At 54.7% G+C, this 22,498-nt stretch overlaps 2 protein-coding genes across 2 annotated transcripts; both read right to left on the reverse strand.

The window, feature by feature from the left end:
* Positions 1–24: 24 nt before the first annotated feature.
* Positions 25–6,203, reverse strand: LOC132327489 (uncharacterized). Its single transcript, XM_059846753.1, has 5 exons — positions 6,105–6,203; positions 5,057–5,804; positions 2,172–2,296; positions 715–2,030; positions 25–468 (listed from the first exon to the last, which is right to left on the reverse strand). Exons 1-4 carry the CDS (start codon positions 6,201–6,203, stop codon positions 876–878), a joined length of 2,127 nt encoding a protein of 708 aa, XP_059702736.1. The 3' UTR covers positions 25–468; positions 715–875.
* A 1,680-nt stretch (positions 6,204–7,883) lies between these two features.
* LOC132327551 (fibrous sheath CABYR-binding protein-like) lies at positions 7,884–10,234 on the reverse strand. Its single transcript, XM_059846878.1, has 2 exons — positions 8,679–10,234; positions 7,884–8,432 (listed from the first exon to the last, which is right to left on the reverse strand). The coding sequence occupies exon 1, from the start codon at positions 10,232–10,234 to the stop codon at positions 8,840–8,842; it is 1,395 nt and encodes a 464-aa protein (XP_059702861.1). The 3' UTR covers positions 7,884–8,432; positions 8,679–8,839.
* Between the last annotated feature and the right edge of the window lie 12,264 nt (positions 10,235–22,498).

Raw genomic sequence — 22,498 nt, forward strand, 5'->3', positions numbered from 1 at the left:
TTTGGCCACACCACGAGTGCTGTGTGCAGAAGCATGCCCCCATTAAGGTGGGATTAGTCAAAGATGCCTCTGTGTGAATTAAGGTGCTCAGGAGATCATCTACAAACATCAACAACTGGGATTTTATTTAACCATAAATGTGGCGTAGAGAGACAGAAAGGGGTAGGGAATAGGAAAGTGAGATGCAAAGAGGGAGAAAATCAGGGATGGCGTAGGGAGAGGAAGAGTGGGGTTGGAAGGTTGTGGGGAAGACCACGGCTGGAGTGGGGACGTGAAGATGCCCAACCGCAGACAGTCCAAGATGTTTGCTGACAGCAGCATCCCTTCAGTCCTTCCTCTCCCTGTGCTTCTCTGCACTAGGGTCCCAGTGCTTCTTGTAGAGTTGAGGACACCAGGTCAATCATCTGGAGTAAACACCTTTGACCATTCCATGTTGCAGGTAGCCAGGGAGGCATTTTCCTAATTGCCCTGTGAAAAGAGAATGGGTTTGCCTTCATTTACCTGCAATGCTGAGGCCCAAGGAGCATTTCTGAGTTCCAAATGTGGCCTGGGGGAAGAGCGGAGATGAACCCCCACTAGGCAGCCTGGGCCTCAAGTCAGCTTCTGTGGGATTATACAATGTAGCACTGTCATCCTTCCTCAGCCAGCTCTCCCTGACCAGGCTGCCTTGCTGTTGGCGAGGGGTGAAGAGCTGGGGCCAGCGGCAGGGCCTACCTTTGGCAAGTGGTTGCCTTGGCCACCATCCACCCATCCGTGCATCCTGTATTTCATCTCCCTGGTGCCGTTCCCTCAGGGACCTGCTGCTGCCCCTGGGAGCTGGGTGTCCCCAGGGTGAGCCGGCATCTTTGGCCATCGTCCTGCTGCTGGCTCCGGGCTCACTCCTCTGGCTGCCCCCTGAGGCAGCTGAAGGAGAACAGGCGGCGCAGAGCCCGCCGGGCCCTCTTAGCCATGGAGCGCCACGGCCGTGGGGCCGGGGGCTGCGGGACGGCTGCGCTGCCAGCGGGGCAAGCAGGAACACTGCGTGCCAGGGGCTGGGCAGGCACCGGGCAAGCTCCTGCCGGTGGCTCATCCCTGCAGGGCCTTTCCTGGGGAGGGTTGGCCTGGGCACAGCCAGCCTCCATGCCTGCTGCCTTGGCCTCGTCCATGACATCGGCAGGCGAGGCACAACCCGCAAACCCCTTGGCCTCTTGGGCCAGTGCCCCGGGGGGAGGCTCGCTGTGCCCCTGGTCATTGAGGTCACTGTCAGGAGGAGGAGGCGATGGCTCGAACTCTTCGTCTTGCGGCGGGATGGACAACGGGCTCTCTACCTCTATGTCTTGCTGTCCTGCCGCTTCTTTGTGCTCCCACTTCTCCAGGAGCTCGTTCAGAGGAATTTCCAGGGACAGCGAATCCTCAGAATCAGACCCCAAGTCTGCCGACAGCTCAGGAGACACAAGCTCTGAGTAGCTCTGTGTCTCTGCTGTGGCATCTTCGATGGTGCTCCAAGGGCTGAGTGGCACCGAGGGGTCTGCAGATGGTTCCAGGCTGGCACTTGATGCATCCCTGAGGTCACAGCTGGACGTCATGGGGCTTTCTTCACTGCTCATGGAAGAGAAGATGTCTCCAAAGAGCTCTGCATACACCTCCTCTTCCACCAGCTTCTCCAGCTCCTCTCTCTTTTTCCGCATAATTTGTAGCCTCATGCACAGCTGCTTCTGAAGTGCAGCATGCTTCGCTGTCCAACAAGCTGCTCTCTCCTCATCGGGGACTCCAGACAAAGGAGAAGCTGAGAAGTTTGAGCCTTCCTCAGACTCTGATGTGAGGAGGAGCTTGCTGTGGCCCTCTTCCAAGGGATCTCCAGCCAGGGCACAAACTTCTTCCTCTTCCTCGGCCTCTTTCAGAATGGAAAGAAACACATTCTGCAGGTCGCTGTCCCACTCTCCTGCAGCCTGTGCTTCTGCCACCTCTTCCTCCTCCCACTTTTCCTCCAGCTCCTTTACAGGAGTGTCCCAGGGTGTCGAGTTTCCAGAGGCGGGGCTCTGCTCTGCCAACTGGGCAGGGCACAGGAGCTGAGAGCACTCAGCTGCCTTTTCAGTGCAGCCGTTGGTTGAGCTGCAAGCTCTGGGCAGCTCCTGGGGCTCTACATCCATCTGTGGGGTGACATTTGACTTCTGCCAGGTGCAGGTGGATACCATGGACCTGTCTTCTAACAGGTATGGGCCCAGGCCTCCATAAGGGTCTTTGAAGGTGTTGCCTCCGTGCCCTGCCTGCACCTCAATCAGCTCCTCCATCTCAGAGTGTTCCAGGTGCTCCCAACCTGGTTGGGCCCCAGTGCAGAGCGGCACACTGCACGTAGGTGTCACAGGTTGCAGATGATAGCTCTGCCTTGCCTCTGACCCCTGCCACAGCCTTTCCATTCTGCTCTCCAGGGAAGGTGTTCCCAGGGCTCTGCCTGCAGCCAGAGTGCCGCATGGAGGAGGTGGCACACGCTCTGGCTGGTCCCTGGACTTGGGGCCTACAGCGCGTGCTGTGCCTCTGGGAATAGACCCAGAGGTGGCTGCTGCTGGTGCTGCTGGCAGAGGGGGCAGCTTGACACTGCCCGAGGCTGCTCCCACAGCACGTGCTGTGCCTCTGGGAGAGCATCCAGAGGCTGCTCCTGTGGCTGGCAGAAGGGGCAGCTTAACACAGTCAGTGGATGCTCTTGACCATTGACCACTGAGCTGCTGTGGAGGGGCCAGTGTCACCTGAGGGCCATGGAGAGGCGGCAAGTCCGACACGAACAACCTCTGTGGCCTTGTGACACGGCTGCGGGGCATTGAGTGCCTGCCCTCCTGGCTGCCCCCGCGTGTGCAGGACATGGTGGGGCTTCGTGGCTGGATGGGGAACAGAGTGGGCCTGTCCCCATGGATGGGTGTGATGGTTCTCCTGGTGACCTGAGGTGCTGCCTGTGGCTGTCTGGGGGTCACCTGTGGGAAGCAGGAGGAGGCACGGGATGGAGGTGGCTGTGTGAGCACAGTGTCCCCCACGTGCCTGCAAGCCTGGACCTGGCCCCAAAGCAGGTGCTGGCCACAGCAGCCAGGCTGGTCCGGGTTCCCAGCTGGACTCGCTGCCTCGGGGCCATTGCTGTGCCTGGGCCATGCCAGTGCTGGACCCTCTGCTGAGCATGGCCTGGTGCCAGGCCTGGCTGTCTCTGCCCCAGGGCTTCCCTTAGGTCCCACTGCCGGCTGTCCATCCTTCCCTGGCCCTCACCTGTTGCCGCCGCCGGTACAGCAGTGGCTGCCCCTGACGAGGCAGGCCATGGACATTCGCCTTCTGCTTCTGTGACATTGCGGGAGTGCTCTGCTGAACACTGGCCACAGTCTTCCAGTTGAGCTGCTACCTCCAGAGAAGCTGCTGCCTCCTCAGAGAGCTGCTCTCCTGGGAGTGGCCCCTGCAGGGTATTTATAGCCCCAAGGCTCATGACATGCACTCATGTCACAATGGCCTCTGGGCACGATGTCACTACGGGTCACAAAGGCCAGGTGGGCATGGCTGCCCTTTTTCCCAGAGGCCTAGTGGTTTCATGCTAATGCCCCTGGGCACAAATGTCTTTTTAAAGCCTTTGCCCTTCAACTTTGCCTACACTTGTTCCTCTTTTAAGATTCTCCAGGTCTCTCTTGTCCCTCCTTGTGTTCCTCCCCTGAGCAGTTCCTAGGAAGCCCTGTGCCAAAGTGGCAAAGTGATTTTCCCACCCTGCACACCATGGGTCCTAGTCCCTCGGCACTGACCTCTTGTAGAAATATCATCAGGAATACTAAAGCACCATTTCATCTTAATCTGGTGGCTACTGTGAAAGAGTGTGTTTTTAAAAACAATAACTAAGGAGGACCTCATAATTTCATAAAGAGGTTGTGGGGGAAGGTGGAATTCTGGTCAGGAATATGCCAAGGGTATCCAGATATTCTGTGCCAGCAATAGTGTGGCCAGCAGGACCAAGGCAGTGATTATCCTTCTGTGCTGGGCATGGGTGTGGTCACACCTCAAGTGCTGTGTGCAGAAGTGTGTCCCTGATAAGATGCAATTAGTGAGAGATGCCCCTGCGTGAATTAAGGTGCCGAGGAGTTCATCTGCCAAAGCCAACAAGAGGGATTTTATTTTACAATAAATATGGGGTAGAGAGATTGAAATGGATAGGAAACTGGAAAGGGAGAAGGAAACAGGGGGGAAAGAGTGTGAGGGGTGGGGTATGCTGGGGAAGGGATCAAATATAATACAGTCCGAGACACTTGTCTCCAGCAGTGTACCATCAGTCCTTTGTCACCCTCCAATTCTCTGCACAGGTGTAACAATGGTTCTTGTGGAGGTGAGGACCCCGGGTCGCTCATCTGGGGTTAACAGCTTTTTCCTCTTTAAGGACATCCAGGGAGGCATTTCCTAGTTGCCTGTGAAAGGAGAATGGGTGTGCCTTCATTTACCTGCAATGCTGAGGCCCAAGGAGCATTTCTGAGCTTCAAATGCAGCCTGAGGGAGGTTGGGGATGCACCCCCAGAATGCAGCCTGTGGCTAAAGTCAGCTCCAGGGGGATTATACAATGGCGTGCTGTCATCCTTCCTCAGCCAGCTCTCCCTGTCTTGGCTGCCTTGATTGGGCTCAGGGGCTGGGGCTGGCATCTGGGCCTACCTTTGGGAAGTGTTTGCCTTGGCCACCATCCACTCATCCATCCATCCATGAATCCTGCCTTTTCATCTCTCTGGTGCCATTCCCTCTGGGTCCTGCCACTGCCCCTGGGAGGTGGGCATCCACAGGGTGAGCCAGCATCTTTGGCCATCGTCCTGCTGCTGGCCCTGGGCTCACTCCTCTGGCTGCCCCCTGAGGCAGCTGAAGGAGAACAGGCGGCGCAGAGCCCGCCGGGCCCTCTTGGCCATGGAACGCCACGGCCGTGGGGCCGGGGGCTGCGGGACGGCTGCGCTGCCAGCGGGGCAAGCAGGAACTGTGTGTGCCAGGGGCTGGGCAGGCACCGGGCAAGCTCCTGCCGGTGGCTCATCCCTGCAGGGCCTTTCCTGGTGAGGGTTGGCCTGGGCACAGCCAGCGTCCATGCCTGCTGCCTCGGCCTCGTCCATGACATCGGCAGGCGAGGCACAACCCGCAAACCCCTTGGCCTCTTGGGCCAGTGCCCCGGGGAGAGGCTCGCTGTGCCCCTGGTCACTGAGGTCGCTGTCCGGAGGAGTAGGCGCTGGGTCGAACACTTCATCTTGCGGCGGGATGGACAACGGGCTCTCTACCTCTGTGTCCCACTGTCCTGCCGCTTCTTTGTGCTCCCACATCTCCAGGAGCTCGTTCAGATGAATTTCCAGGGACAGCGAATCCTCAGAATCAGACCCCAAGTCTGCTGACAGCTCAGGAGACACAAGCTCTGAGTAGCTCTGTGTCTCTGCTGTGGCATCTTCGGTGGTGCTCCAAGGGCTGAGTGGCACCGAGGGGTCTGCAGATGGTTCCAGGCTGGCACTTGATGCATCCCTGAGGTCACAGCTGGACGTCATGGGGCTTTCTTCACTGCTCATGGAAGAGAAGATGTCTCCAAAGAGCTCTGCATACACCTCCTCTTCCACCAGCTTCTCCAGCTCCTCTCTCTTTTTCCGCATAATTTGTAGCCTCATGCACAGCTGCTTCTGAAGTGCAGCGTGCTTGGCTGTCCAACAAGCTGCTCTCTCCTCATCGGGGACTCCAGACAAAGGAGAAGCTGAGAAGTTTGAGCTTTCCTCAGACTCTGATGTGAGGAGGAGCTTGCTGTGGCCCTCTTCCAAGGGATCTCCAGCCAGAGCACAAACTTCTTCCTCTTCCTTGGCCTCTTTCAGAATGGAAAGAAACACATTCTGCAGGTCGCTGTCCCACTCTCCTGCAGCCTGTGCTTCTGCCACCTCTTCCTCCTCCCACTTTTCCTCCAGCTCCTTTACAGGAGTGTCCCAGGGTGTCGAGTTTCCAGAGGCGGGGCTCTGCTCTGCCAACTGGGCAGGGCACAGGAGCTGAGAGCACTCAGCTGCCTTTTCAGTGCAGCCGTTGGTTGAGCTGCAAGCCCTGGGCAGCTCCTGGGGCTCTGCATCCATCTGTGGGGTGACATTTGACTTCTGCCAGGTGCAGGTGGATACCATGGACCTGTCTTCTAACAGGTATGGGCCCAGGCCTCCATAAGGGTCTTTGAAGGTGTTGCCTCTGTGCCCTGCCTGCACCTCAATCAGCTCCTCCATCTCGGAGTGTTCCAGGTGCTCCCAACCTGGCTGGGCCCCAGTGCAGAGCGGCACACTGCGTGTAGGTGTCACGGGTTGCAGGTGATAGCTCTGCCTTGCCTCTGACCCCTGCCAGAGCCTTTCCATTCTGCTCTCCAGGGAAGGTGTTCCCAGGGCTCTGCCTGCAGCCAGAGTGCCACATGGAGGAGGTGGCACACGCTCTGGCTGGTCCCTGGCCTTGGGGCCTACAGCGCGTGCTGTGCCTCTGGGTGAAGACCCAGTGGCTGCTGCTTCTGGTGCTGCTGGCAGAGGGGGCAGCTTGACACTGCCCGAGGCTGCTCCCACAGCACGTGCTGTGCCTCTGGGAGAGCATCCAGAGGCTGCTCCTGTGGCGGGCAGAGGGGGCAGCTTAACGCAGTCAGTGGATGCTCTTGACCATTGACCACTGAGCTGCTGTGGAGGGGCCAGTGTCACCTGAGGGCCATGGAGAGGCGGCAAGTCCGACACGGACAACCTCTGTGGCCCTGTGACACGGCTGCAGAGCGTTGAGTGCCCGCCATCCTGCCCCCCGCGTGTGCAGGACATGGTGGGGCTTCGTGGCTGGATGGGGAACAGAGTGGGCCTGTCCCCATGGATGGGTGTGATGGTTCTCCTGGTGACCTGAGGTGCTGCCTGTGGCTGTCTGGGGGTCACCTGTGGGAAGCAGGAGGAGGCACGGGATGGAGGTGGCTGTGTGAGCACAGTGTCCCCCACGTGCCTGCAAGCCCAGGCCTGGCCCCAAGGCAGGTGCTGGCCACAGCAGCCAGGCTGGGCCGGGTTCCCAGCTGGGCTCGCTGACTCTGGGCCATTGCTGTGCCTGGACCATCCCAGTGTCGGGTCCTGCACAGAGCATGGCGTGGTGCCAGGCCTGGCTGTCTCTGCCCCAGGGCTTCCCTCAGGTCCCACTGCAGGCTGTCCATGCTTCCCTGGCCCTCACCTGTTGCCGCCGCCGGTACAGCAGTGACTGCCCCACATGGGGCAGGCCATGAGCATTCGCCTCCTGCTTTTTTGACATTGTGGGAGTGCTCTGCTGAACACTGACCACAATCTCCCAGGTGAGCTGCTGCCTCCTGAGAAGCTGCTGCCTCCAGAGAAGCTGCTGCCTCCTCAGAGAGCTGCTCTTCTGGGAGTGGCCACTGCAGGGTATTTATTGCCACAAGGCTCATTACATGCTCCCACATCACAATGGCCTCTGGGCACAATGTCACTGTTGGTCACAAAGGCCTGCTGGGCATGGCTGCCTTTTCGCCCAGAGGCCTGGTGTTTTCCATGCTGATGCCGTGTGCACAAAGGCCTTTTTAAAGCCTTTGCTCCTCAACTTTTCCTAGACTTGTTCCTCTTTGAATGTCCTCCATCTCTCTATCGTCCCACCTTGTGTTCCTCCCCTAAACATGCCCAAGTAATCCCTGTGCCATGCCAAAGTGCTTTGCCCACTCACATCACCATGTGTCCCAGCCTTTGGCCTCGAACCCAGGTAGAGAGATCATGAGAAAGGAGAAAGCTCCATTTGAACTTAATCTAGTCACTACTGTGAAAGACTATCAACAGTGTAGTTTTAGATAAGAATTATTACAAAAGAAACCAAGGAAAATTTCCATCTTTACTTACTGCAGGGGTGGGGAGGCAGGTTGGGTGGAGAAAATTTTGATCTGGAATGTGCCAATGGCATCCTGGTAATCTGTGTCAGCCATAGTGTGTTCAGAAGGACCAGGGCATCTATTGTCCTTCTGTGCTGAGCACTGGTTTGGCCACACCACGAGTGCTGTGTGCAGAAGCATGCCCCCATTAAGGTGTGATTAGTCAAAGATGCCTCTGTGTGAATTAAGGTGCTCAGGAGATCATCTACAAACATCAACAACTGGGATTTTATTTAACCATAAATGTGGGGTAGAGAGACAAAAAGGGGTAGGAAATAGGAAAGTGAGATGCAAAGAGGGAGAAAATCAGGGATGGCGTAGGGAGAGGAAGAGTGGGGTTGGAAGGTTGTAGGGAAGACCACGGCTGGAGTGGGGACGTGAAGATGCCTGACCGCAGACAGTCCAAGATGTTTGCTGACAGCAGCATCCCTTCAGTCCTTCCCCTCCCTGTGCTTCTCTGCACTAGGGTCCCAGTGCTTCTTGTAGAGTTGAGGACACCAGGTCAATCATCTGGAGTAAACACCTTTGACCAGTCCATGTTGCAGGTAGCCAGGGAGGCATTATCCTAATTGCCCTGTGAAAAGAGAATGGGTTTGCCTTCATTTACCTGCAATGCTGAGGCCCAAGGAGCATTTCTGAGCTCCAAATGTGGCCTGGGGGAAGAGCGGAGATAAACCCCCACTAGGCAGCCTGGGCCTCAAGTCAGCTTCTGTGGGATTATACAATGTAGCACTATCATCCTTCCTCAGCCGGCTCTCCCTGACCAGGCCGCCTTGCTGTTGGCGAGGGGTGAAGAGCTGGGGCCAGCGGCAGGGCCTACCTTTGGCAAGTGGTTGCCATGGCCACCATCCACCCATCCGTGCATCCTGTATTTCATCTCCCTGGTGCCGTTCCCTCAGGGACCTGCTGCTGCCCCTGGGAGCTGGGTGTCCCCAGGGTGAGCCGGCATCTTTGGCCATCGTCCTGCTGCTGGCCGGGGCCTCACTCCTCTGGCTGCCCCCTGAGGCAGCTGAAGGAGAAAAGGCGGCGCAGAGCCCGCCGGGCCCTCTTGGCCATGGAGCGCCACGGCCGTGGGGCCGGGGGCTGCGGGACGGCTGCGCTGCCAGCGGGGCAAGCAGGAACGCTGTGTGCCAGGGGCTGGACAGGCACCGGGCAAGCTCCTGCCGGTGGCTCATCCCTGCAGGGCCTTTCCTGGGGAGGGTTGGCCTGGGCACAGCCAGCCTCCATGCCTGCTGCCTCGGCCTCGTCCATGACATCGGCAGGCGAGGCACAACCCGCAAACCCCTTGGCCTCTTGGGCCAGTGCCCCGGGGAGAGGCTCGCTGTGCCCCTGGTCATTGAGGTCACTGTCAGGAGGAGGAGGCGATGGCTCGAACTCTTCGTCTTGCGGCGGGATGGACAACGGGCTCTCTACCTCTGTGTCTTGCTGTCCTGCCGCTTCTTTGTGCTCCCACTTCTCCAGGAGCTCGTTCAGAGGAATTTCCAGGGACAGCGAATCCTCAGAGTCAGACCCCAAGTCTGTCGACAGCTCAGAAGACACAAGCTCTGAGTAGCTCTGTGTCTCTGCTGTGGCATCTTCGGTGGTGCTCCAAGGGCTGAGTGGCACCGAGGGGTCTGCAGATGGTTCCAGGCTGGCACTTGATGCATCCCTGAGGTCACAGCTGGACGTCATGGGGCTTTCTTCACTGCTCATGGAAGAGACGATGTCTCCAAAGAGCTCTGCATACACCTCCTCTTCCACCAGCTTCTCCAGCTCCTCTCTCTTTTTCCGCATAATTTGTAGCCTCATGCACAGCTGCTTCTGAAGTGCAGCGTGCTTGGCTGTCCAACAAGCTGCTCTCTCCTCATCAGGGACTCCAGACAAAGGAGAAGCTGAGAAGTTTGAGCTTTCCTCAGACTCTGATGTGAGGAGGAGCTTGCTGTGGCCCTCTTCCAAGGGATCTCCAGCCAGGGCACAAACTTCTTCCTCTTCCTTGGCCTCTTTCAGAATGGAAAGAAACACATTCTGCAGGTCGCTGTCCCACTCTCCTGCAGCCTGTGCTTCTGCCACCTCTTCCTCCTCCCCCTTTTCCTCCAGCTCCTTTACAGGAGTGTCCCAGGGTGTCGAGTTTCCAGAGGCGGGGCTCTGCTCTGCCAACAGGGCAGAGCGCAGGAGCTGAGAGCACTCTGCTGCCTTTTCAGTGCAGCCGTTGGTTGAGCTGCAAGCCCTGGGCAGCTCCTGGGGCTCTACATCCATCTGTGGGGTGACATTTGACTTCTGCCAGGTGCAGGTGGATACCATGGACCTGTCTTCTAACAGGTATGGGCCCAGGCCTCCATAAGGGTCTTTGAAGGTGTTGCCTCCGTGCCCTGCCTGCACCTCAATCAGCTCCTCCATCTCGCAGTGTTCCAGGTGCTCCCAACCTGGTTGGGCCCCAGTGCAGAGCGGCACACTGCGCGTAGGTGTCACAGGTTGCAGATGATAGCTCTGCCTTGCCTCTGACCCCTGCCACAGCCTTTCCATTCTGCTCTCCAGGGAAGGTGTTCCCAGGGCTCTGCCTGCAGCCAGAGTGCCGCATGGAGGAGGTGGCACACGCTCTGGCTGGTCCCTGGACTTGGGGCCTACAGCGCGTGCTGTGCCTCTGGGAATAGACCAAGAGGCTGCTGCTGGTGCTGCTGGCAGAGGGGGCAGCTTGACACTGCCCGAGGCTGCTCCCACAGCACGTGCTGTGCCTCTGGGAGAGCATCCAGAGGCTGCTCCCGTGGCTGGCAGAGGGGGCAGCTTAACACAGTCAGTGGATGCTCTTGACCATTGACCACTGAGCTGCTGTGGAGGGGCCAGTGTCACCTGAGGGCCATGGAGAGGCGGCAAGTCCGACACGGACGATCTCTGTGGCCCTGTGACACGGCTGCGGGGCACTGAGTGCCTGCCCTCCTGGCTGCCCCCGCGTGTGCAGGACATGGTGGGGCTTCGTGGCTGGATGGGGAACAGAGTGGGCCTGTCCCCATGGATGGGTGTGATGGTTCTCCTGGTGACCTGAGGTGCTGCCTGCGGCTGCCTGGGGGTCACCTGTGGGAAGCAGGAGGAGGCACGAGATGGAGGTGGCTTTGCGAGGACAGTGTCCCCCACGTGCCTGCAAGCCCAGGCCTGGCCCCAAGGCAGGTGCTGGCCACAGCAGCCAGGCTGGGCCGGGTTCCCAGCTGGGCTCGCTGTCTCTGGGCCATTGCTGTGCCTAGGCCATGCCAGTGCTGGACCCTCTGCAGAGCATGGCCTGGTGCCAGGCCTGGCTGTCTCTGCCCCAGGGCTTCCCTCCGGTCCCACTGCCGGCTGTCCATCCTTCCCTGGCCCTCACCTGTTGCCGCCGCTGGTACAGCAGTGACTGCCCGACATGGGGCAGGCCATGGGCATTTGCCTCCAGCTTTTTTGACATTGTGGGAGTGCTCTGCTGAACACTGGCCACAATCTCCCAGGTGAGCTGCTGCCTCCTGAGAAGCTGCTGCCTCCAGAGAAGCTGCTGCCTCCTCAGAGAGCTGCTCTTCTGGGAGTGGCCACTGCAGGGTATTTACTGCCACAAGGCTCATGACATGCTCCACATCACAATGGCCTCTGGGCACAATGTCACTGTTGGTCACAAAGGCCTGCTGGGCATGGCTGCCTTTTCTCCCAGAGGCCTGGTTTTTTCCATGCTGATGCCGTGGGCACAAAGGCCTTTTTAAAGCTTTTGCCCCTCAACTTTTCCTAGACTTGTTCCTCTTTGAATGTCCTCCATCTCTCTATGGTCCCACCTTGTGTTCCTCCCCTAAACATGCCCAAGTAATCCCTGTGCCATGCCACAGTGCTTTGCCCACTCACATCACCATGTGTCCCAGCCTTTGGCCTCGAACCCAGGTAGAGAGATCATGAGAAAGGAGAAAGCTCCATTTGAACTTAATCTAGTAACTACTTTGAAAGACTATCAACAGTGTAGTTTTAAAAAAGAATTATTACAAAAGAAACCAAGGAAAATTTTCATCTTTACTTACTGCGGGGGTGGGGAGGCGGGGGGGTTGGGGAAAATTTTGATCTGGAATGTGCCAATGGCATCCTGGTAATCTGTGTCAGCCATAGTGTGTTCAGAAGGACCAGGGCATCTATTGTCCTTCTGTGCTGAGCACTGGTTTGGCCACACCACGAGTGCTGTGTGCAGAAGCATGCCCCCATTAAGGTGTGATTAGTCAAAGATGCCTCTGTGTGAATTAAGGTGCTCAGGAGATCATCTACAAACATCAACAACTGGGATTTTATTTAACCATACATGTGGGGTAGAGAGACAGAAAGGGGTAGGAAATAGGAAAGTGAGATGCAAAGAGGGAGAAAATCAGGGATGGCGTAGGGAGAGGAAGAGTGGGGTTGGAAGGTTGTGGGGAAGACCACGGCTGGAGTGGGGACGTGAAGATGCCTGACCGCAGACAGTCCAAGATGTTTGCTGACAGCAGCATCCCTTCAGACCTTCCCCTCCCTGTGCTTCTCTGCACTAGGGTCCCAGTGCTTCTTGTAGAGTTGAGGACACCAGGTCAATCATCTGGAATAAACACCTTTGACCATTCCATGTTGCAGGTAGCCAGGGAGGCATTATCCTAATTGCCCTGTGAAAAGAGAATGGGTTTGCCTTCATTTACCTGCAATGCTGAGGCCCAAGGAGCATTTCTGAGCTCCAAATGTGGCCTGGGGGAAGAGCGGAGATGAACCCCCACTAGGCAGCCTAGGGTTAAAGTCTGTCTCTGTGGGATTATACAAAGCAGCGCTGTCATCCTTCCTCAGCCAGCTCTCCCTGAACAGGGCTGCCTTGCTGTTGGTGAGGGGTGAAGAGCTGGGGCCAGCGGCAGGGCCTACCTTTGGCAAGTGGTTGCCTTGGCCACCATCCACCCATCCGTGCATCCTGTATTTCATCTCCCTGATGCCGTTCCCTCAGGGACCTGCTGCTGCCCCTGGGAGCTGGGTGTCCCCAGGGTGAGCCGGCATCTTTGGCCATCGTCCTGTAGCTGGTCTCGGGCTCACTCCTCTGGCTGCCCCCTGAGGCAGCTGAAGGAGAACAGGCGGCGCAGAGCCTGCCGGGCCCTCTTGGCCATGGGGCGCCACGGCCGTGGGGCCGGGGGCTGCGGGACGGCTGCGCTGCCAGCGGGGCAAGCAGGAACGCTGCGTGCCAGGGGCTGGGCAGGCACCGGGCAAGCTCCTGCCAGTCGCTCATCCCTGGAGGACTTTTCCTGCGGAGGGTTGGCCTGGGCACAGCCAGCCTCAGTGCCTGCTGCCTCGGCCATGTCCATGACATCGGCAGGCGAGGCACAACCCGCAAACCCCTTGGCCTCTTGGGGCAGTGGCCTGGGGAGAGGCTCGCTGTGCCCCTGGTCACTGAGGTCGCTGTCCGGAGGAGTAGGCGATGGCTCGAACTCTTCATCTTGCGGCGGGATGGACAACGGGCTCTCTACCTCTGTGTCCCGCTGTCCTGCCGCTTCTTTGTGCTCCCACTTCTCCAGGAGCTCGTTCAGAGGAATTTCCAGGGACAGTGAATCCTCAGAGTCAGACCCCAAGTCTGCCGACAGCTCAGGAGACACAAGCTCTGAGTAGCTCTGTGTCTCTGCTGTGGCATCTTCGGTGGTGCTCCAAGGGCTGAGTGGCACCGAGGGGTCTGCAGATGGTTCCAGGCTGGCACTTGATGCATCCCTGAGATCACAGCTGGACGTCATGGGGCTTTCTTCACTGCTCATGGAAGAGAAGATGTCTCCAAAGAGCTCTGCATACACCTCCTCTTCCACCAGCTTCTCCAGCTCCTCTCTCTTTTTCCGCATAATTTGTAGCCTCATGCACAGCTGCTTCTGAAGTGCAGCGTGCTTGGCTGTCCAACAAGCTGCTCTCTCCTCATCGGGGACTCCAGACAAAGGAGAAGCTGAGAAGTTTGAGCTTTCCTCAGACTCTGATGTGAGGAGGAGCTTGCTGTGGCCCTCTTCCAAGGGATCTCCAGCCAGGGCACAAACTTCTTCCTCTTCCTCGGCCTCTTTCAGAATGGAAAGAAACACATTCTGCAGGTCACTGTCCCACTCTCCTGCAGCCTGTGCTTCTGCCACCTCTTCCTCCTCCCACTTTTCCTCCAGCTCCTTTACAGGAGTGTCCCAGGGTGTCGAGTTTCCAGAGGCGGGGCTCTGCTCTGCCAACTGGGCAGGGCACAGGAGCTGAGAGCACTCAGCTGCCTTTTCAGTGCAGCCGTTGGTTGAGCTGCAAGCCCTGGGCAGCTCCTGGGGCTCTACATCCATCTGTGGGGTGACATTTGACTTCTGCCAGGTGCAGGTGGATACCATGGACCTGTCTTCTAACAGGTATGGGCCCAGGCCTCCATAAGGGTCTTTGAAGGTGCTGCCTCCGTGCCCTGCCTGCACCTCAATCAGCTCCTCCATCTCGGAGTGTTCCAGGTGCTCCCAACCTGGCTGGGCCCCAGTGCAGAGCGGCACACTGCGTGTAGGTGTCACGGGTTGCAGGTGATAGCTCTGCCTTGCCTCTGACCCCTGCCAGAGCCTTTCCATTGTGCTCTCCAGGGAAGGTGTTCCCAGGGCTCTGCCTGCAGCCAGAGTGCCGCATGGAGGAGTTGGCACACGCTCTGGCTGGTCCCTGGCCTTGGGGCCTACAGCGCGTGCTGTGCCTCTGGGAATAGACCCAGAGGTGGCTGCTGCTGGTGCTGCTGGCAGAGGGGGCAGCTTGACACTGCCCGAGGCTGCTCCCACAGCCTGTGCTGTGCCTCTGGGAGAGCATCCAGAGGCTGCTCCTGTGGCTGGCAGAGGGGGCAGCTTAACGCAGTCAGTGGATGCTCTTGACCATTGACCACTGAGCTGCTGTGGAGGGGCCAGTGTCACCTGAGGGCCATGGAGAGGTGGCAAGTCCGACACGGACAATCTCTGTGGCCCTGTGACATGGCTGCGGGGCATTGAGTGCCCGCCCTCCTGGCTGCCCCCGCGTGTGCAGAACATGGTGGGGCTTCGTGGCTGGATGGGGAACAGAGTGGGCCTGTCCCCATGGATGGGTGTGATGGTTCTCCTGGTGACCTGAGGTGCTGCCTGCAGCTGTCTGGGGGTCACCTGTGGGAAGCAGGAGGAGGCACGGGTTGGAGGTGGCTGTGTGAGCACAGTGTCCCCCATGTGCCTGCAAGCCCAGGCCTGGCCCCAAGGCAGGTGCTGGCCACAGCAGCCAGGCTGGGCCGGGTTCCCAGCTGGGCTCGCTGCCTCTGGGCCATTGCTGTGCCTAGGCCATGCCAGTGCTGGACCCTCTGCAGAGCATGGCCTGGTGCCTGGCCTGGCTGTCTCTGCCCCAGGGCTTCCCTCCGGTCCCACTGCCGGCTGTCCATCCTTCCCCGGCCCTCACCTGTTGCCAGTGCCGGTACAGCAGTGACTGCCCTTGACGGGGCAGGCCATGGGCATTCGCCTCCAGCTTTTTTGACATTGTGGGAGTGCTCTGATGAACACTGACCACAATCTCCCAGGTGAGCTGCTGCCTCAAGAGAAGCTGCTGCCTCCTCAGAGAGCTGCTCTCCTGGGAGTGGCCACTGCAGGGTATTTATAGCCCCAAGGCTCATGAGATGTACTCATGTCACAATGGCCTCTGGGCACGATGTCACTGTGGGTCACAAAGGGCTGGTGGGCATGCCGCTATTTGTCCCAGAGGCCTGGTGGTTTCCATGCAGATATCCCTGGACGTTTAGGTCTTTTTATAGCCTTTACCCCTGAACTCTTCGTGCACTTGTTCCTCTCCCAGTGAGCTGCATCTCTCTATGGTCCCACCTTGTGTTCCTGTCCTACACATCTCCAAGGAAGCTCTGTGTCAAAATGCCAGTCCTTTTTCTACCCAGCCCACCATGGGACCCTCGGCCCTCGGCCCTGACTTCCTGTAGAAAGATCATCAGGGAGGCAAAAGCTCCAGTTGAACTTTATCTGGTGGCTACTGTGAATGAATTTTATAAGTGTTTTTTTTACAAAAGATCAATAAGAAAGGATGACCAGGTGAAATGTCCACTCATTATTTCATAAAGAGGTGGCTGGGGAGGGTGGAATTCTGGTCAGGAATATGCCAGTGGCATCATGGTATTCTTTGTCAGCAATAGTGTTACCTGCAGGACCAGGGGTTTGATTGTCCCTCTCTGCTGGGCACTGGTTTGGCCACACCTCGAGTGCTGTGTGCAGAAGTCTGCCCCCATTAAGGAGAGATTAGTGAGATGCCTCTGCGTCAATTGAGGCTTCTTCCTCCCCCTTTTGTGCTGGGGTCTCATCAGTTTTGGCAGCGCAGAAAGGAGATCCTGGCTGGAGTCCTGGACCTAGTGACTCCAGGCTTTGTGGAGTCACCAGGATGGGAAATCTTGGTCAGAATTAGGGTATTTCAATCTCAGAATCATAAAATTGTTTGGCTTGGAAGGGTTTGAAAAACCACCTTGTTGCAACCCCCATAGTTAGCGTAGGGATGCCTTCCACTATTCCAGGTTGCTCCAAGCCCTGTCCAGCCTGGCCTTGGACACTTCCAGGGATGGGGCATCCACAGCTTTTCTGGCCAACTTTTACCTTTGCCTCACCGTTCAATAAATCCCAATAATCCAGGACAAGGGGGAATTATTTTCAAATTACAATGGCACCTTTAGGTTAGATATTAGGAAAAAATTCTTTATTAGGAAAAAATTCTTTACTGTAAGGGTGGTGAGGCCCTGGAACAAGTTGTTCAGAGAGGTTGTGGATCTGGAATTTAGATTGTGGAGCTTAGTCCAGTAGAATGTGTCCCTGCCCATGGCAGGTGCTGGAACTGGATGATTTTTAAGGTCTCTTCCAACCCAAACCATTCCATGGTTCTGTGACTCTGTAACACTCGCTCTGTCCTTCTGACAGTCACACCTTCTCCTAAACTGGGATTGCTGTGGCTTGTCCCCTTCCCTCTGCCCGTCCTCTCCTTCCAGCCAGACCCCCAGGGAGACACAGCTCATCCCTGAGCTCGTTATCTTCAGGTATAGCTCAATAATTAACGACCCTCACAGGAACCAGGGCTGCAGTCAGATTGAGGCTTCCAGTCAGTGCAGGAGGAGCAGGGCTTGAAGTAAAAGGACTTATAATTAATGTCCTTTACAATATGCAAATGAGATTTCCTTGTCCTTAGACCAAAGGCAACTAAATTAGTCAAACCAAAAGGGAAGAAGAACAGGAGACAATGTTTAAATTAGAGAACAGAGGGAGGGTGATGCTTTTATTCCACAGTAATTTAGATTACAAATCTTCTCTCCCCTGGACCAGTGAGCATTTCTGTCTGCTCAGTTGCCTAATTTGTGTTTGGCTCAAAGGAAGAAGTTGTTTTGTGGTTTTTGTTTTTTTTTCTTTTCCTCTACAACTCAGAAAACCTGGAATAGAAACAGCTCTGGGAAGGAACAGCCAGGAAAGCAAAGCAAGACAACACAGCAACAATCAGTGTACTGAGGTAATCACTGAAAGCAAACAGGAGCTCCTGGGATTCTCCCAAATAGAAGGTTTGGGGAAAAATCCTGGGGCAAGGGCAAAAACCCCAAATTTTGCAACTTGAATAAATTCTCTTTGCTCCTTTCAGGAGGGTGGAGAGTGGGGTGAGTTATTCTCTCAGTAAGAAAGGAAAAGGGTGGATGCGTATTAGTGCCACTGGAAGGGGAGAGAAGGTGTTTAGAAAAACTCACAGGGATAAAAAAAGGCAGAAAATAGAAAGACTGGAATGTGATGAACACACAGTGGGGTCCTTAAAGAATGAAACTGCTCCTCTCTGGCTTCATGGCATTACCTCATCTCTGATTGCATCCTTCATGGCTTCAGAAGCCTCTCTGGCAGCTTCAGAGTCAATCTCTCCCCTTGGGCTCAACTGCAAAACACTGGAGAACCACAGACCTGCAAATCCATCCTGCATTCACCCATTTTTTTTCCATCCATTGAGTTCCAGCATAACCCTGTGCTAAAACTTGCAAAAAACTTGGGCAGGTAGGTGAGTATGCTCTGGTCCATTGAGATGGCATTGAGATGGGTTTCATCTGGTCAGATGTTGACAGCTTCCTCCAAATAAATGGCTGGAGGTGAGTTATTTTAAGGAAATTGAGGGAATTTGGGATTTTTATTAAATTGGGCACCTCGTCATAATGATACTAGGGAAGATGAATCTAAAATGGTTTAAAAACTGAATGGACAGGTGATTTTAATGTGCTGCAGTCTGTCTCTAAAGCACAATGGGAGAATCCAGAAACAGGGGATCATAGGATCATTTAGGTTGGAAAAGACATCAAAGGTCATCAGGTCCAACCCTTAACTCAGCACTGCCAAAGCCACCATGAAACAATGTCCCCAAGTGCCACATACACCTACAAAACTTTTAAACATCTCCAGGGACAGTAACTCCACCACATCCACGGGTAGCCTGTTCCAGGGCTGGACTAGCCTTTCAGTGAAGAATTTGTTCCTGATGTCCAATTTAAACCTTTCCTGATGGAACTTGAGGCCATTTCCCCTTGTCCTGTCTCTTGTCACCCAAGAGAAGAGACCAACACCCACCTTGCTGTCCCTTCTTGTCAGGGAGTTGTGCAGAGCCAAAAGGTCTCTCCTGAGTCTCCTTTTCTCCATGCTGAGCCCCCCCAGCTCCCTCATCTGCTCCTGGTGCTCCAGAGCCTTCCCCATCTCCATTCCCTTCTCTGGACACACTCCAGCTCCTCAATATATTCCCTGCCATGAGGATTCCACATCCCACACCTGGGTGATGTGTCCCAGTGTCACACTTCACCTGTGAGATCACACTCCTGGTTTCTCCCTCTGATTTTGTAATATAGATCCACAAGTTCTCTTAGGAAATTTTCTCCTTTCTTTGTCACTTTCTGGGTGATGTCCTTGTTCTGAGAGCTCCGTTTTCCTTCCAGCCAGGAGACAGGACAGACTGAGGCTGAGGAGGGCTGGGCTTGGATATAATTGCCTTTATTGAACTAATCTGATGTTTGATCTTTCTCAAATCACTTGCCCTCTCCGTAATTCTGATTTTCTTCCCTGTCTCCCTCTGGAGTTACTGCTGGGGTTGTAACTCTTTCCAAGGAAGAAATCAGCTCTCTTTATTTTCCTATTTCATTTCATATCTGTGTTTCTCCCGGGCCACTTTTATTTGTTGTTTTTATCCGAGGCTTTCTCTCCGCACAAGTCACTGTGCCTGCCTTGCCCACTAGATGTCATGAAATGCTGTGGATGCTCTCAGAACTGTGGGCGAAGGGGACTTTTTAGCTGCTTGGTAGCAAATTGCTGGAGTTCCTCCCTGGCCATCTGCTTTTTTGGAGGTAGCCCACTCAGCTAGGAACTGTGAGCAAAAGCATCAGCTGCTGCCAGCACCATCCTATTTTCAGCTCCAAGGAATCACGACTGTTGGCTGCATTGCCAGGAACAGCAGCTCCTGGCATTTGCTAGGGGTTGGTGAGTACAGGAGAAAGCCCAGAGGGAGAAGGGTTTGGCTTCAGCTGACCCACAGTTAGGTATGGACAGCTCTGCAGCTGTTCCAAATCTTCCTGTCTGCTGCAGGAATAAATTTCTTCTCTTCATTTCCGAGCTGCTGGAAGGAGTAGTTGTGCTGGAAGAAGTTGTGCTTGGGATTGGCGGAGACACCTTTCTGGAAAGGAGAAAGATGAAGTTTATTGGCTGGAGATGTGACTCATCCAGAGATGCAAGCTCTCCACAGCTTCATAGACAAAGTTCTTCAGGGTCTAAGTGTTCCTTAATAGATTTTGGAAGCTTTCCTTCTTTTTTAGAAATTTCATTTTTCAGAGCTTTCTTTTTGTTTTTCTTTCATTCTTCATGTGATTAGTTACCATTTATCTCTTCTATTTCAAGATCTCTATTCTGTTAGGACTGGCCTGCCATCAGCAGGGTTCAAGTGGGGGTGGGGGAGATATTTTTCATTTCTTGCTTGACTGGAGAAAAAGTGATGATTAATAGAGTGGTTGCTTATTTCCCAATGTTTTATTTCTTTCCCTGTGAAGGAAAAGAGAGGGAGAGGATTTCAACTGAGAGGTTTTCAAGATGGAATTAATCAAGTTGCCCCCAACAGAGGCAACATTTGCTAAGACAATTTTGTGAATATTTAGACATCATCCCACAAAATTCAGGGACAGATTGCTGAGGGACATCCTGTCACCACAACAGGACACTTTTGTCCCTCTCCCTCACACACAGCTCCAGGTAGCCTTGTTTCCTATGGAAGAAGTTGGGATGACCCTCTTTCTTCCTGAAGATCCACATGAAGGTGCCATGTGAGTAAGAAACCCAAGCACATCTTTCCAGAAACTCATGTTAACAGTTCAGCAAATGTCACATTTTTCTGAGCCAACAGCTTGTCAGACCCAAATAAGACTTCCACATTTCCAACATTGGAAGCAAAACTCTCAGGATGTTTTGCAAAGGTCTTTTTTTCTTGCCAACCTCTCCCTGTTGGTGTTCTGGCCTAGTTTGTAAGTTTGATCAGACCAGACAAGTCCCAGGAGGTGCCAGGGATGTGAATTCCTGGTTTAAGGGTAGAAAGGAGGGTGAGACTTTGTCCATATGGACCAAATCCCTTTTAAAACACTTTGATTCTGGGATTAAGAACATGTGCCAGCTCTTTTATGTGGTCTTCTAGACCTGGGCCTGCAGCTCTAGAGATTCATCAGGAGAGAAATTGGAAAGACAAGAACAGAAGATGGTAACCAAGATGATGAAGGGACTGGAGCATCTTTGTTACGAGACCAGTGTGAGAGAGTTGAACATGTTCAGTCTCAATTAAAGTGACTGAGAGGGAACCTCATCAATGTCTAGTGACATCTGCAAGGAGGGGTCAGAGGATGGACCAGGCTCTGCTCCATGGGGCCCAGCAATAGGAGGAAGAACAGGCAGAAAATTATGCCCAGGAAGTTCCACCTGAACATGAGGAAAAGCTGTCATGTGCAGTGCCCAAGCCCTGAACAGATTGTCCAGAGGGGGTGTGGAGCCTCCCTCATTGGACACATTCCAGAACCATCTGGACACAATCCTGTGCGCTCTGGGACGGCCCTGGTTGAGCAGGGAGGTGGGACCAGATGGCCGCACTGTGGTCACTTCTAGCCTGACCCATTCTGTGATTCTCTGAAAAGAGACTCCTGTTCTAGGGCAGACAGTGGCTGCTAGGAGAAGAAAGGCTTCCCTTGCTGGGTTTTGGGGAAATCACAGCAAAGTCCCACTGCTTGAGAGGTGAGAAAAACCTTGAGCAAATATGTGGAAGGTCAAAGAAGGTCTGAGCTTTGTGGGGAAATACTTGAAGCCCCCGTTCCCCTACCTGAAAATAGCTTTGGAGTCCTTTGCAGAGACATCCTGCCTTGCCTTGTGCAGAGAAGCTGTGGCTGCCCCATCCCTGGAAGTGTCCAAGCTCAGGTTGGATGGGGCTTGGAGCAACCTGGTATAGTGGAAGGTGTCCCTGCCCGTGGCAGAGGGAATGAGATGATCTTTAAGGTCCTTCCAACCCAAACCATTCCATGGTTCTGTGACACCTGCAGAGTGACAAAACCACCAAGAAGACAAAGCTGGCCAGCAGGACCCTGGTAGCTGAGATTATTTGGGGTGACATCTACCAGCAGCGTGGATGAGCCCATTTGCCCCAAAAGCAGCAGCAATCTCCACAGGTCCCACCTGTCCCACATCCATCCCTGTGCTCCCTGCTGCCATCACCGTCCTTCCCGAGCCGATTTTCCGTGGTTTTGTGTGCTTTGGAGCCAGGAGAGGGCAGCAATGCTCACTGACAGATACACCGTGCCGCTGCGGTCCCCTCTCCTTTCCGAGGGTCTGGCAGTGACATCCCAGCGCCCTGGTCACGTTTGGATGGACAGCACTGTACACAGGTGCCTCTGGCACCTAAGGCTCAGATAAATCCATGTATGAAACTTTTTTTTTTTTAATTGCAAAAGGAAACTTCTCTGCAGCTTGGTTTGCACAGACTGTGATTTAAAACCCCAGCCAACACCCCAAGCTGTGTCCAAGGAGCTTCTCCCTTTCTTCTCATGCAGATGTTAAAACCGCTATTAAACAAGTGGTTTTGATTTAACTGCACTTTTTGATGAACAGTTAAAGCCCTCCACGGCTTAGAAAATTCAAGAAATGAACACCCTTTCTCCACCCAGCCTCAAGTAATAAATGAAAATAAGAGATTTCTGAAATAGTTTCCCTTAATAAGCATTGATTAGAGTAATAAATCTCTGCCAAGCAGTGGGAGCCTGTATCCAGTGTGGACACATCAAAAAGCTTCCATCTCGAGATAAGAAATATTTTATTTATTTCTTTTTACAGTAAGAACAGTCAAACACTGGAACAACCTGACCAGGGATGTGGTGGAGTCCCCAGTCTTGAAAGGTTTCAAGCCCCATCCCTGGAAGTGTCCAAAGGCCAGGCTGGAAGGGATTCTGAGAAACATGGTCCAGTGGAAGGTGTCCCTGCCCATGGCAGGGGGTGGAACCAGATAATCTTGAAGGCCCCTTCTGAACCAAACCATTCCATGAATCCATGAAGATGAAATTGGACAAAGTATTAGACAATCTCATCAAGGATCCCTTCTCACATGGGGAATGAGAGCTATGGCCTCTTTTGATTAAAGATCCTACTTGCTGGACATGGGATGGGA

Source organism: Haemorhous mexicanus, chromosome 1 (genome assembly GCF_027477595.1).
Source record: "Haemorhous mexicanus isolate bHaeMex1 chromosome 1, bHaeMex1.pri, whole genome shotgun sequence".
In the NCBI taxonomy this organism is placed as follows: domain Eukaryota; kingdom Metazoa; phylum Chordata; class Aves; order Passeriformes; family Fringillidae; genus Haemorhous; species Haemorhous mexicanus.